Below are 14,198 nucleotides of genomic sequence, written 5' to 3'. Positions count from 1 at the left end.
GGTCGTGGGATGGCTTGAAATGAAGGTTGTTTTAGGACCGATTATGCACAACAGTTTAAAGGGATGAAGCCATCCTTTTCAGAGCTTCCCTGTTGCTTTGCAAATGGGGTCAGCACAGTAGCTGTATTTCAGCAGGCTTCTCTGGTTGCTGAAGAGGCTGCACGTATCTCCAGTTCTTCTGTTCCAGTGGTCAACTTGACTACAGCTTCAGGATCCTCGCCTTTTATCTAGGAACCCAGCCAATCAACACTCATGCTACAGTCACATTTTAGGGGTGGATGTCCTTTCAGGACAGCCAGGCATCCCAGGAGACAAAGAACAGCTCCCCAGCTTCGTGTCCTTGTAGACAGTGGAGCCTCGGCGGGCTTCACAAAGTATGAAGCCACCATCTGTAAAGACAGTCTGCAAGTACAAATTACACAAAAAGTTAGTAGGACAGGTCCAATGGCACCAGCCATTCAGGTTTGTCCGTCACTAACAGAAATGTTAAAGGAGCAGTGAGAAAGGATATGCTTTGTAACCCTCCGTACTGGTGGCGAGTACTGATCTCTCAAAAGAAAAAAAGGCACCAAGGATGAAAAGTATGCCCCCCATCATTGGGAACAGTAGTGATCACAAGGGAAATAAAAGCCCAGATGAAGTGGCTATAGTTTTGATTGAAGTTAACCCCACACCTGCACAACGGGTCCCCCCCCCAGTCCCTCCGCCGGCCTTTGTGAAACAGACCTTTGCAATTCACAGCGCATAATACATGGCATCCAGATGTCCACCAGCATCACCACCATCAGGCCTACATCAATCCAGCCACTGCGCTGCTAGCAAACTATGAAAGTCAGTGTGACAGTACTCCACAGAAAATAAAACCACCAAATTTGGCCACATGAAATTACAATCCTCGGTACCACATCTATGCCATCCCTTTGGCAGCGGTAGCAGGCACAGCCATAGGAAGAAGTAAAAAGATCTGAGGTACGGACGACCAGACAAGTAGTATACCACCACCAGCCCACACAATTACCCCTGAAAATACTTCAGCTGCATCAATGCTTAGCGCAGCTCTACACCAATAACAGACAAAAACAGCAGCAAAGACCCCACCCCTGCACTGTGTCAGGGCAGTGTTAGGGAACCATGGATTGTGGCTAAAAATATCAAAAGTCCATTGACAGTCGGCACCTTCTCGATGCAAACCGGACTGAAGTTGGAAATTGATTGCTTGGCCTATTTTTTGGTGGCTAATACTGTGTTAAGGCACCTTATTGGAAAAAAGTCTAACATCGGGTATGTTCCTGGCTGCGTTCTCACAAAACAGTGGCAGAGCTGTACAATAAGACTACAGTGAGGTGGGCACTACAGCAGATTGTGGAGAAAAGAAATGTCAAGGATCAGTGGTCAAAACACTGACATCACAGAATGCTGGGCGGTCTTTCCTCCAGACAGCAGAAAAGGGGGATACTGAGTAATGAAAGAGTGCAACATGTGTGTGTGAAACTGGGCACCAGCTATCCTTATGCAATGCAAGGATTTTAGGGCAGAAGCCTCAGGGGCATTGACATCTGGGAAAATGTGGAGGAGGTGGAAGCAAGGCCTTGTACTTTGCGGGTCAAATGTCGTTGCTGCTTTACGAATTGACAGGACCAGGGCTCCTGCTTTGCACAGGTCCTTCACCCGGTGGTGGGCAACATGTGGTAGCCTGTCAAAGAAATAGTTGCTGTATCCTAAAAGATAACCTTTCTTTTCAGCCAGGCATACATTTACAAAAAAAATAATATCAGAAGATTGGCTGCACTGTGTGGCCTGGACCCGCTAAGCAGTGCCCACAAAGAGCAGAAGGTTGCGCCCTTTTCCTTAAAAGGGAAATCATATTCCTCCTGCGAGAATGGCGGCTCCTCTTCTCCCCTATCCATCTTCCTCTTCCCTTCCCCCAAGTGTCAGCCAAAGCGTCATTGAAATAGCCATGAAGGTGGAACAAATGGAACCCAACCAGCACAAGCGGGCAAAGCAGGCAACACAATCCTACAGCAACACATACAACTACTAGAATACCAATACACAACACAGAGTGGTACGTGGATTTGTGTTTTTTTTGGAAAACATAACTGGGGAAACTTGTCTTTATATTTTATAAAGGAAAACAAAGACACTACAATGCACCGAGAGGCTTGAGATTGCTCAGTCATAACCCCACAGCAGGCACACAGAGCAAATATTACTCAATATCGAAAAAGCTCCATCTGTTCTCCCAAGACATGGAACTCTACAGAAAATGTAAGTACTTGGTGTAGCAAATAAACAAGGGGGGTCCTGGGAGGCCCTCTGCCAGACATTAGTCCAGGCTGCAAGAGCCTTACCCAGAGTCTTTAGCGCACTATCTTTTACAGAGGAGAAATATCCAAAACATAACAGTCTTTGTCCCGAAATGATAGGCAATTCTCCTCTGAAAAAGAGTACCAACAGTAGGGAATCCAGACGTGGACCCCCTTGCTCATTATTCTTAGAGGCACAGCTCCACCCTACTGATGAGGTCCAACCAGACCAAAACACGTGTCTGGGGTTGCTGTTGGTACTCTTGTTCAGAAGAGAATTGCCTAGCATTTCGGTGCTGGACTGCCCCTGGGCAGGACAAACAAAGACTGATATGTTTGGAATATTTCTCCTCTGTGAAAGATAGTGAGCTAAAGAATCTGGGAAAGGCTCTCGCTCCCAGGACCCCTGGCAGAGAGGCTTCCAGGACACCCCCCTTGTTCTTTGCACTACTTGGATCAGCGCCACACTTTCTTCTAAAAAAGTCATTTTACACTAGCCAACCAAGACTTGACGAACGAGAAGAATAAAAATTAAATTCAAGTCAAAATGGGCCACAGAAAACCTTAAAGGATGTCTCTGAATATATTGATTATATCCTAGAAACTTAACCAGCAATTTACTTCTTCATAAACATTGTGCAAAATGTGAAATATGATACGCCCTGGATACCAACAACTAAGAAGCCTTGCCTGTCCTCTTTGGAATTTGCAATAACTCAAAAAGTATTGAGTTCTTTTAGCGACCACAATTTAGTAATTTTCTCTTAAGAAATTACTTTGAAAAAACGTATCAAACTATATAGGGGGTGGGGGATTGGGTAGCGGATATAGCATAGGTAAGGGGGTTTGGAAACCCCACCCCCCAAAATGTAGATAAAAAAGAGAAACAGTTTTTCAAAGTAATTTCTTCAGAGAAAATTACTTCGGGGTGTCGGCAAAGGAACATGGACTCATTCAAACAATCCCACAATCAGCAGTAACATTAATATTCTGCAGAATTATCTATTTCAATTTGCAAATTGGTAAATTGTTTTAGTGAAGAGTTCCATTCTCTGGCAACCACGCCACAATGCGTAAAGGCACAACATTAATGCAGATTTTGCAAAAAAAGGGTGTTGATCCCCAATCACCCAGAAATACTGCAATTCACAGTTTGGCATGATATCCGGTTACTGGGCTCGCCATGGTTGCAAGGAACAAGGACTGCTTCCTGCAATTGCATTTACAATTAAACATACTGCTAAAAAAAAAGAAAAATAAATTAAAAAAAAAGGCACCCCTCGCTTTTTTAAGCAAAATAAAAATTCCCTGTGTAATACTGGAAAAGTGATCAACATGGCACAATACATGCCCGACCCATAGATCAAGGTTATTCTGCACATTCTCCTGCACTTCACATATCTAAATTGCCTGTTGATGCATTCTCTTATTGCGCCAAGCAAGGCTCACTTGACGAAAATGGGTTCAGCAAATCTGCCCACTTCACACACCAACTCCTGCAAGCAACAGCAATCCAGATTTCAGCCAACGCAAGGTGGGAAACACATGAAATTATGTTAGTTAATGGAGATGCCTGCCAGAGATGGGGGCCTGAAGAACGCAACAACTAGAGACTGCTGGGTAACATTTTCATCTTTATGATAAATCTTGAACCCCACAACTCTTTGCTACGACTTGGTAATTATTTGACCTTTTCCCTAGGTGAGTAGGAATCGTTTGCCATGCTCACCTAGTCTTACTCTTTATGGGTGATGTTTTTATGTCTCTCCATAGTGTATGACTGGAGTTCTAGTTTCCTATAACTTTGGAATGACTAATGTACTATGGCAACACACATTTTAAATGCAGTGGCTTCCTTTTTAATTCTCTTATTTCTTGGGTGAACTACTGTTCAAGTAGTAAGTGGATTCACTTCCCCTTTACATTGATTTAAGTGAGCCAGCTCACTCCACCTTATATGGCGTGCTTTCTTACTCACCTAGTAACAATTTGTTACAATTTCAAGTTTATTTGAATGGCTGGTGGCAGTAGTTTTACCTTATTGAATATTATTCGCAGGCTGTTAAATCATCCTTGGTAATGCAGAGAAGTGCCATCATTCTGCTAGAATGGAGGGCTCCTTTCTTCGCCATTTCTCGTTTGCTTGTTTTATGTCTTCCCCCTGCCATTCTAGGCGGAGACTACTTTGGTTAAAGTTTGGTCTTCGGCAGGAATCCTCTGTATTCTCTGCCAAGGGTCTAGAGAGCGCCTGAGAAGGCACAAAAAAAAAAATGGAGTCCAAAACTCTGCAGCCCTTTGTCTTGCCCCTTGCCTGAAAGGAACCAGGTCCCAATGGGGGGGCTGGCTGTCCTGATTGGATAGCCAGAATGCCCCTTTCTGTAAACTGCAGGGAGTGTGTGCAGGTCTTGTACTGTAGTTCCTGATAAATACCCCGAACCTGGAAGCTGCTGACAAGTGGATCATTGGAGCTGAATCTGAAGTAAAGACATATGTATCGATTTCCAGCAGCCAGAGAGCCTGCTGTGTAACCGGAGCCAGATACAACCCTACCCTTCTTTCCAACCGAGTGTGACGATTCCTACCCAGAGGCTAGTGAGATCCACTAGTCTCACGACCACCTGCATTTTGAGCCATCCGACGACGTGCTGCGGCCTTGCTGGGCTGCAAACAGCCAATACACTGCAACCTCCAGCTTGAGTGCAATGCATTGTCTTCTGAAGTCCGAATCCATATGAAACTTTGGTGGACTCCTTCTGTATCTCCAGAGACACAAATCAAATCCTTGAAGTCCCCTCACCAGAGTGTAGGACCAGATTAGTGAAGAGAATCCAACCAGCGATATTTATTCTTCATCAGGATGCAGTAAAAGGGCACCAAATTCACAGAGCCGCAACAAGTGTGAAGAGTCCATCACTGGAAGCCTCCACTGTCGACTGCTGCTGCAAGTTCCCATCCAGTGTCCAGTTCTTTCGTCTCCAGACCAAGCAACCAGGGACTGGATCATGTGCTGCTGCATCCTGAAGGCACCACTCCGAAGCTGCTATCTTCTCCTAAGGTACTGTGTTCGCTTGGGTAATACTTCCCCCAATGTCTTGTGTGAATTGTGTGCGGGTGGCGATTCGTGTGGTTGGGAGTTTGCCCAGGCCTACTGCTGGAACGCATACTGTGAGCCTTCTCAGAAGTCCTTAACACTTAACTCTGAAGCGAATACTTACTTGTTAAACAAGAGATTCACTGGAACTCTTTTCCTGCAACTGAACCCCATCATGACTTGCCCCCAGCGGACACCTAGACCACTAGAGTACTCTTCTGCCTCTGAGAAAACTCATGTTATAGACTAGGGAAAGACTTTGATAAGGATTCTGACTGGAAATTGTAACAAGTACAAAAGTACTGATTTACCAGTCAGTGTTTGTTTTAACTAACAATTGCTAGTGCAAGCCACTACTAGTTAAATAGTGCAACTGTCATTACTGTCATTTTCCTGTAACTTGTGGGTTTGAGTCACTACTATTTAAGCGGTCACATGTAAAAAATACAAGTTACTTTGAATAGTGTTCCACATTCTAAACAGTAACAAGTTTTGGTACTGTTTTAGTATGCTTAGCTGAATGAGTAAAAGATCACCAATAGGGTTCACCTACCTTGAAATACATTGCTACCAGATTTGCATAGTGCATTCTAAAATATTTGTCACTGAGTAGCTTGAGGCACCTCCAGAACGTATACACATTTTTTTACTAACTCTGAACAGAGCTCTAAAAAGTAATGTTGCAAGGTGTACAAACTGTTGGTTTAAGTGATTTCTGTAACAGTGTCAGTGCATGACTGACAGGGTCTACTACCATTGAATTACTGATGGCATTCTAAAAGTATATATAACCTGGTTTTACTCCCCAAGAATGGCTGACTGCCATTCTGAATGCGTTATAGGTTTAACTAACCTTGACTACTGATTGTATTCTCAATAAGGTAATTCTTATAGGATACGGCAGGTATGGGGTTGGTTTTTATAATTGTGTTTAAGTACTTATTTCCCAAAGATTTATCTGGACCTACTTGCATTTAAATAAACCCTTTATTTTTAAATGCATAGTGTTTTGTTGTTTCCTTGGACCATATGTATGCTACAATTTATGTTTACCAGGCTGCAGCCCTCTCCCTCCCAAGATAAGCCTGGGTGCTGTGACCATGCTACCAACATTCTCTGATGGCACAGCCTTATACCAAAAGTGGAGCTTATTTACTGTCTCAGATGTACGGTTTTATGAAGCCCTTGGACTTTAGACAAACTGTACTAACAATGTGTATTAAAAAAAAAAAACTTGAAAGGGTTAGTTTTCTCTTGCCTATCCTTCACCCTAGATAGATGGCCCACCAGCGGATCCTATGCGTGCCAACAGTGTTTACTTCCAACTGCAACACAAAAGAAAGATACTAACAAAAAGTAATGCGAAAAAAAAAGAAAAAAAAAAGCATTCATTGTTCTAGCTGATTTGGAAAAACTACTTACGGCTTTCCACCGGGGATTCCAGATAGGTTTCCAGGAATTCCAGGTACCCTCATGTGTGGGGGAGGATCAAACCCAACCTGGAAGGGAGTAAGGTTAACAAAAAAAAAAAAAAAGAAGAAAATTACTAAAAGATGGAGGAAAATCACATGCACAAGTCTGTTTCAAGAATTCTAAAACGTAAAAAAAAAATCTTTCAGGAAATAGAAAATAAAAACCAGTATAGGCACCAGTAATATGAGGCAGTAAGGAGCCAAGCTAAAAGACACTGAAGAATGTATTAATTAGGGATAAGCCAGGAATAAATGCAGTGGTAAAGAAAACCGCGTTCGCAGTTGATGAGGTGGGAGGCTGTTTGGCGAATCACACATTTTTATTACAGACAAGTACCTCAATTTCGCTAACATCATGTGAAAAGAAGATGGCATTAGCGCAGACGAGACGGCTAAAGGACTGTGGATGCCTACCATTTTTTTGAATTCAACATTCCCTCTCTCCAACTTTAGTTTTGGTTTCCACAATGCGATGCCGAAGATCCACTTTAGAGCCAAAACTGAACACACCCAAATCAAAAATCCCCCCCCCCCCCCGCCACCCACCCATATGAAAATCTGAATAGTGGATGCATCCACGCAATCTTGTTAAAATGATGTAAACAGGAAGGTAGTCCTGTAAGGTCACAAGTAGGATTAGCTTTAACATTAGTGAAGACAAATACCAACTGAGGTTCTGACTGCTTTGGTAAAGGGCTGAAAAGATCTCATGCAGCCTGTTCTTATGTTCCCAAATGTATGTTAGGCAAGTTCTTCTAAAGTCCAACAGGGGTGAGACTTTACAAGACTTCTCTGGGACCCACCTCTTAAATAGGCCTGTACTGCAGAAGTTGGTAGAGTGGCTGAGCAGTCAGGTTTATATTAGGAGGGAGTAATGTGAGCTGTAGAGCACTACAAAGAAATGAGTTCATACAGCCACCCAAGAAAACAATTACTCACAAAGTTATATTAAAATATACACATATATATATATACACACACACACATATATATATATATATATACACACACACACACAAGCAAATTTAATCTGCAACCACTAATATAATTGAATTTAGAAATGGAATCAAATTATAGAATGAACAATAATGCAGGTGAGTAACGTGTCCTATGCTTTACATATCCAGCACACAGGGTGATGTCAGTAACACTTATATGCATCACCTTTGCAAAATTTTGTTTGGAGGAAAATAAAGGTTATACAGAACACAGCTAGCGGTTGTAGACGGTCATTCCAAACTAAAAAAAAAAAAAGTGTTCACAATTACAGTTTATGGGGGAACCAGCATTGCCAAAGCCAGTAGGATCAAGATGATGGACCTTTGGGAAACCAGCAAAGTCACAGTAAAGTGGCCAGCACACTAGTTCTGATGAAGATCTTCAGAGGAAAAGTAACCAGTCAGATGGTCTTGTAGAAATTGCAGGAGCTCAAGAGGAACCTTCCTGATAGCACACAGACTGTAAGGCCTGCGCAGTGAGTTGAGGTCAACTCCCAATTGAAGAAAACCGCCCTCCCAAAGCAAAGGAGCACCAGAAATGGCCTAAGTCATTGCAAAGGTGATTGCCTGGGATTGATTTCTTCATTTTTTTAGCCCGGCTCTGTATTTCTCTCATGGTGAATATATTTTAACACTGCAGCTGATTTTGGTGACATTACATCTTTTTCCCTGAAATGTATTGCCATGGTAACTGCCTTTTAATATCCAATTCTTGGAAGCCTTCGGATATGATTTGAAAAAAAGATGTTCTGCCCTCAATGCCTATATTTAGCATGTGTGTAAACATTCTTTTTTAATACTATGCCCTAGGGGTGGTGGGGACAACTTTGAGAGTTGGTGCACGCCTTGGGGATTTTTAGAACAGTTATCCAGTTGGTAAACATGATTGGATTGTGCCCACCGCCATGTAGACTTGGATGCTACCACCAGGTGTAAGGCCTTCAACATATGCCAGTGGTGGGGTGTCTCGGACACTACTGAACTGTGCAGGCATGCAGGGGGAGCTATACCTGCTGGTTAGATTGTGGTTCCCTTGTGCTCTCCACCCTTGTAAATTAAAGATAGGTGCTGCACTGTTAGTGGGCCCTCGTGTAGGTAGTGGGGCAACGAGAATGGTTTTTAGATACTCCGTTTTTAAATATACTAGGTATCTTCTTAGTAGTGTGCATAATACCGTAGGTACTTATTAGACGTGATAGATTTCTATGTGCATCAGTGAAGTTAATTTTCTCTAGATACGTCCCTGGGCAATGTGAAAGCACAGAGTTCAAGATACCCGGAGAAGGGAGGCAAACTCCAGACACCCAATAGTGGAGTTAACTATGGGCAATAAGGATGGAGTTGGAACTTTACTTCTTTTGAACTAAGAACTTTACAAACACCACAAGCTGTAACTTTGTTTTACATCTTGGAAAGGACAGATCAAGAGACGGGAGTCAATTGCGCAGGCGAAGCGCCCACCGGAAATTGGAATTATAGCGGGCTTTAGAGCAGCCAGAAATATCAAAACTGCTCTCGAACATCCGTGAAGACCTACTCTCTAACCTTGATTCTAATCTCCCATCTGTCCTCATCCTACTTGATCTCTCCTCTGCCTTTGACAAGGTCAACAAAAGCCATCCTGCTCACCCGACTGATAACCAGGCTCTGGCCGGGCTGACTTCTTTCCTCCGAGTGATCCTCCCAGGTCCAACTTGGGTCCTTTGTCATCTCCATGTCACTCTCATCCTGCAGTGTTCCTCAAGGGTCTAACCTTTCTCCATGGCTGTAAAACCAATACCTGGCACCTCTTTCCCAACGCATTGCTGCTCTGCCCGAATTTCCAGTGCTATGCGTAGGACATCCAGCTCACCTTCACACTCCCCTCTCCCACCACTTCTCCCACTCTCATCGCGGATTGTCCGACTGCAATCCAGGAGTGGTGCGCCGCCAATGATATCTGCCTGAATGCAAGCAAGACAGAGATGATCCTCATCGGCGCACACACACACCTCTTTCCCGCCACTCTCCGAGCCAGCCTCCTGTGGCCCTCCTCCTGCTCCCACCTCCGAGGCTAAGAGCCTCACAATTATCATTGACTCCTTCTCTCCTCATATTGCCCATGTCTCCAAGAAGTCGAACTACCAAGTTCATCTCCTCAGAGGTATTCTTCCTTTCCTCTCCTTCTCCCAGAAGCTCACTGTCTCCAACACTCTGGTTCTCTCTAGGCTTGACTACTGTAACATCCTCCTTTTAAATCTGTCTGCCTCTACTCTCCGTCCTCTGCAGCTCATCTAAAACAGGACTGCAAGACTTGCCCTTGGCCTCAAGCCAAGGGATCGTATCTCTCCAGCACTAAAATCTCTGTTGGCTCCCAGCAGCCACAAGGATCAAGTTAAAGACTCTTCGCATTGTCCAAGAGGCCTACTGGGGCCTGGGACCAGAATATCTGCAGCTTCTTCTTCTGAATTATCTTCCTACTCAAGCACTTTGCTCCTCCACTCCAACTCCTTGCGGGTCAGATGCTTTTCCAAGCAACAAGTTGGGGGCAGATCTCTCTTCGGCTGGCGCCTCCCTCTGGAACAGCCTCCCTACCTCCCTGAAACCAGAACCATCTCCGCTTCTGGAAGCAGCTCAAGACTTTCGTCTTCGCATCGGCCTTCTCTCTTCCGCTACCTTAGCGATCTCCTGTCTGATACTGCACTGGTTACCTGGCTACCTTCTGAACCAAAGGCCCAGGTTCCTGCCCTCCCAGTTGCACACCTGCACCGCCCCCACCCCTGGCAACCCTGCACTTGGCTCTGTATCTTCAACCCTACAACCCCCTATACGTGCACTTCTATCACCTATTTGTTCTGCACTTAACCCTTGCACTGCCACCTCCTGGCCACTCTTCCTGCCTTCATATTTGATCCTAGGTCTTGCACTTGCCCCTCCTCCCCATCCCCTGGCACTTGCACGCTCTCAATGTCACTAGGCATAGGAAGATCGTTGTCTTGTTCCTCTTGTTACCCTCCCTCGCGGCGCCTTGAACCACTTGTGCATAGGCACGATATAAATAAAATATATCGTAGAAGGTTGTCCAGGGGAAGATCTTTACCCCTTTAGTATTAGTTACAAGTGTGAGGGATAGAAGTTTGCATTTTGAAAAAACAGTGGACTCCATTCCGACGGCATCCTTACTAGCTGAGGCAGGGAAAGCCTTCTTAGAGTCAGGTTTCCTATATTTTTACTAAGTAAAATTGTATGCCAACAAGCATGCCACCTGTGTGTCAGTCTCCTCCTTCTGCCCCCTTACAATGCCCTTTAAAGCCAGACTTCCAATCACGTGTGTTTATTTTAAAGCATATATGTGGCATTGCTTGGGGACTGGAGAAACTGGTAAAAACATGCATTAGTAAAATGAAACGCCAACAGTCCCAATGATTTTAGTGGTGGAGATATGAATGTTCAACAAAAGATCAGTTCGCCTCTATCCTGGCTTTAGTTCTGAAGCATAACTATGCTAAAAAGCCTTTGGTTCGTCACAGTACCAAAATACACCCAACTTTGAACTGCACCTACCATAGTGGATCGACCGTAGGCAACAGCAGCGGCAGCAGCTGCAGCGCTCATCTGGGGTGACATGTTATGCAGACTGGCATAGGCGGCTCCTGGACTGGTCAAATCTCCATTCATTCCTGCATGTGAAACCATACCAAAGTGTGCGCCATATGGGCCTGGAACAGCCATTGGTGTTCTTAGACCCGCTGCTGGGATAAACAAAGAAAGTACACAACTCAGCACTCACGGCAAACATACACATAAAAATACCATGCGCCATCATCTGCACTGTTGATCACAGAGTGTACAAATAAAGTTAAATGAACGCCCCATAAGCATTCAAAGCATAGGAACAGCTTTGAACAGCTAGGCGTGGGATGCCTCAAAGTTGAGGAAAATTAAGACTTGTATTAAGTGCCAGGCTATTATTGGAGTCTATGCAAAAAGGACGAGTATACTTGTCCTTGGCACTTAAGGGGTTAAGCATGGTAAAGCTTTGGGAGACTGTTTATACTTGCACGTCGTGGTCTATGACGAACAATGTCAACATTATGTCACCTTAAGGCGCCCAAAAACACCTGCCCTGGCATGTATGATAAACCAGTACTTGCTCAGATTCTGAAGTTCGATCAGAAATGGAAACCACGCATGTCTACAAATATTTACACAGAGAAAGCTGTGTAAATAAACAATAGCACTGCTATTTCTTCAGACAGGAATCCACAAACATTTAACTGACCTAGAAAACGAGGTCGGCGGGAAGCTTTAAGCATTAATGAAAATAAGCCTTATACCTTACAGCCACCTTCAGAGAAGCTGGATTATTTCAAAATAAATGAAAGCCGAGTGTAAATAGCCTGGTGAAAGAAATCGGTGCAGCTGCTGAAAAGTAAGTACAAACATCTGCTTCGAATCATTTCTCTCCAACATGAAGGAGCGAGGAAAGGCCTCCATTTAATATTCACACAGTACACCACCAGGAATCATGTACAGAACACTAGAAAGGGCATCCATTACCGGCTTGGTTAACCATAGGGTCCATGGACGGAGGTTTTCCCAGGCTTGGACGGTGGCCAGAACTAGCACTGGAGCCTGGAGTTGGCAAGTCACCTCGTGGTGTTGGCGTGCTCGACTTCAGACCAGGCGTGGTGGCTTTTTCATGCTGGTATCATTAAACAAATAAAATGAGTATTATTTTTAATCCAGGCCATATTACACAATTTATCACAACAGCAGCTGCCACGCTAGGCACCTACCACCTACTCCCTCAGCCAATTTTCATAAATCCACGTAATGTTGACAGCATTAACTTGCAAGCGAGAAAATGTTTGACCTTTTCTACTCCTGCCAAAATGAAAACCCAAGCAAGAACTGTTGAAAGTGATTATGTGTTTTACTTCTGCCAAAAGGCATGAAAAATTCTGGCTGCCGTCGAGGCTTTTGCACCACATCAACATATTTTGAATTAATTCCTGCCCAGGGAACTGAACGAAACGTAAATGTAGAGTGCATGCAAAGCACAGTCAGGCAAAGCCCGCCCAGTCCCTTTTTTGTGTTGCAGCACTTCCAGTACAGATTGCCATTAGAAATGCAGGACTACACCATCCCTGGAAACAGTGAAAGCTGATCATTGGAAGCTCCGGGAATGCGGGTTTAGATGAACCAGACCAGGGTTCAGAGGCCAGAGGGAGGTGGTTGAGCGGGGAGTGGAGCAATTGAGTATTCATCATCCTGTCCACTCATTTGGTACCTCTCCACATTATTTGAACTTTAAAGGTTGTTGATTCCGAACCCACTGCCATTTGACAGATCTATCATTGGAAGTAAAACGTTTTTTGTCTTACAGTTCCAAAAGCACGTTTGTTTTCACTATGGAGAGATCTTGACAGAAGACCAGCATCTGTTCAGAGCAGGTTTTTGGTCAGAGTTGCAAAACAGTAGGGTATGTTCACAGACCGATACAGATGAAGAAATGGCCTCCCCACCCCCAACTCCCCCAAAACAAGTCCCCCGATTGAGAGTAGGGGGAGAACAGTGGGTAAAAGACTAGAAGTCGCCCCCCCACTCCAGCATGTTTCTGAGGTGAGCCGAACATGCAATCAGACATGAGTAGAGGGTAGATTTCCACCGCAGAGTGCATTTGTAGTAATGGACTAAGCCATCACTACACATGTACCTTTCCACTGGTTTTATGGGTAACAATATAAAATACATGATAGACCTGCTGCTGAAGGGGTATAGTCAAGAGCCTTGCTTGCATTGACCATTCAAGGGAGTCTGGCCGCTGACGGGGGGAGGACACTTGCTGGGGAAAAAGGAACAGAATCTGGCCGATCCTCCTTTCATCAGTCAAAGATGGGCCCCGAGATGCAGCAGCCAAGCACGTCTTTCAACCCTACTACAAATTCAAAAGATGGGGGGAATCTGCCGGGACAAAGGCATTTCCACTGGCAGGTTCACTTTAGCACTTGGCACAAAAGCGAGAAATACCATGTCACTCTGCCCCGGTTTGTTTTTCTCTAGTGGGCTGTTCAACGTTAAAGCAAATGGACAACGGGCATGGGATTCATTTAAGCCAATGATAGGTTGACTAATGTCCAATTGATTCCAAGGCACTGCAAAATGGAGGATAAGCATATACTTTAGGTACAAAAATATGGTAAAACCAAAACGCAAGTTTAGTTTAATTGCAGTGTTTTGAAAGTGGCAAAAAGATTATTAACTTTAAAAAAAAGTAGATTCTACTCGATTTTTATTCATTTTTAAAGGCTCCCTGGGATCTATTCGTGGTTAACAAATGTTAGTCGCA

General features: G+C 44.2%; 1 protein-coding gene across 13 annotated transcripts in view; it reads right to left on the bottom strand.

Annotated features, from left to right (window-relative positions):
• Positions 1 to 14,198, bottom strand: part of TLE1 (TLE family member 1, transcriptional corepressor) — a 126,945-nt gene that overhangs the window by 37,650 nt on the left and 75,097 nt on the right. For 8 of the 13 annotated variants that reach the window (XM_069625893.1, XM_069625892.1, XM_069625885.1 and 5 more), the window contains 3 exons: positions 12,407 to 12,551; positions 11,411 to 11,598; positions 6,820 to 6,896 (listed from right to left, as the gene is read on the bottom strand). In XM_069625893.1, the coding sequence (XP_069481994.1) occupies positions 6,820 to 6,896; positions 11,411 to 11,598; positions 12,407 to 12,551 (410 nt within the window). The remainder of the gene's footprint in view (positions 1 to 6,819; positions 6,897 to 11,410; positions 11,599 to 12,406; positions 12,552 to 14,198) is intronic. The other 5 variants (XM_069625887.1, XM_069625894.1, XM_069625897.1 and 2 more) reach the window with 1 other exon arrangement.

Source organism: Ambystoma mexicanum, chromosome 6p (assembly GCF_040938575.1).
Source record: "Ambystoma mexicanum isolate Mex_15411 chromosome 6p, UKY_AmexF1_1, whole genome shotgun sequence".
NCBI lineage: Eukaryota > Metazoa > Chordata > Amphibia > Caudata > Ambystomatidae > Ambystoma > Ambystoma mexicanum.
The sequence above is the reverse complement of the archived record's forward strand: the minus strand, read 5'-3'. Positions and strand labels throughout refer to the sequence as shown.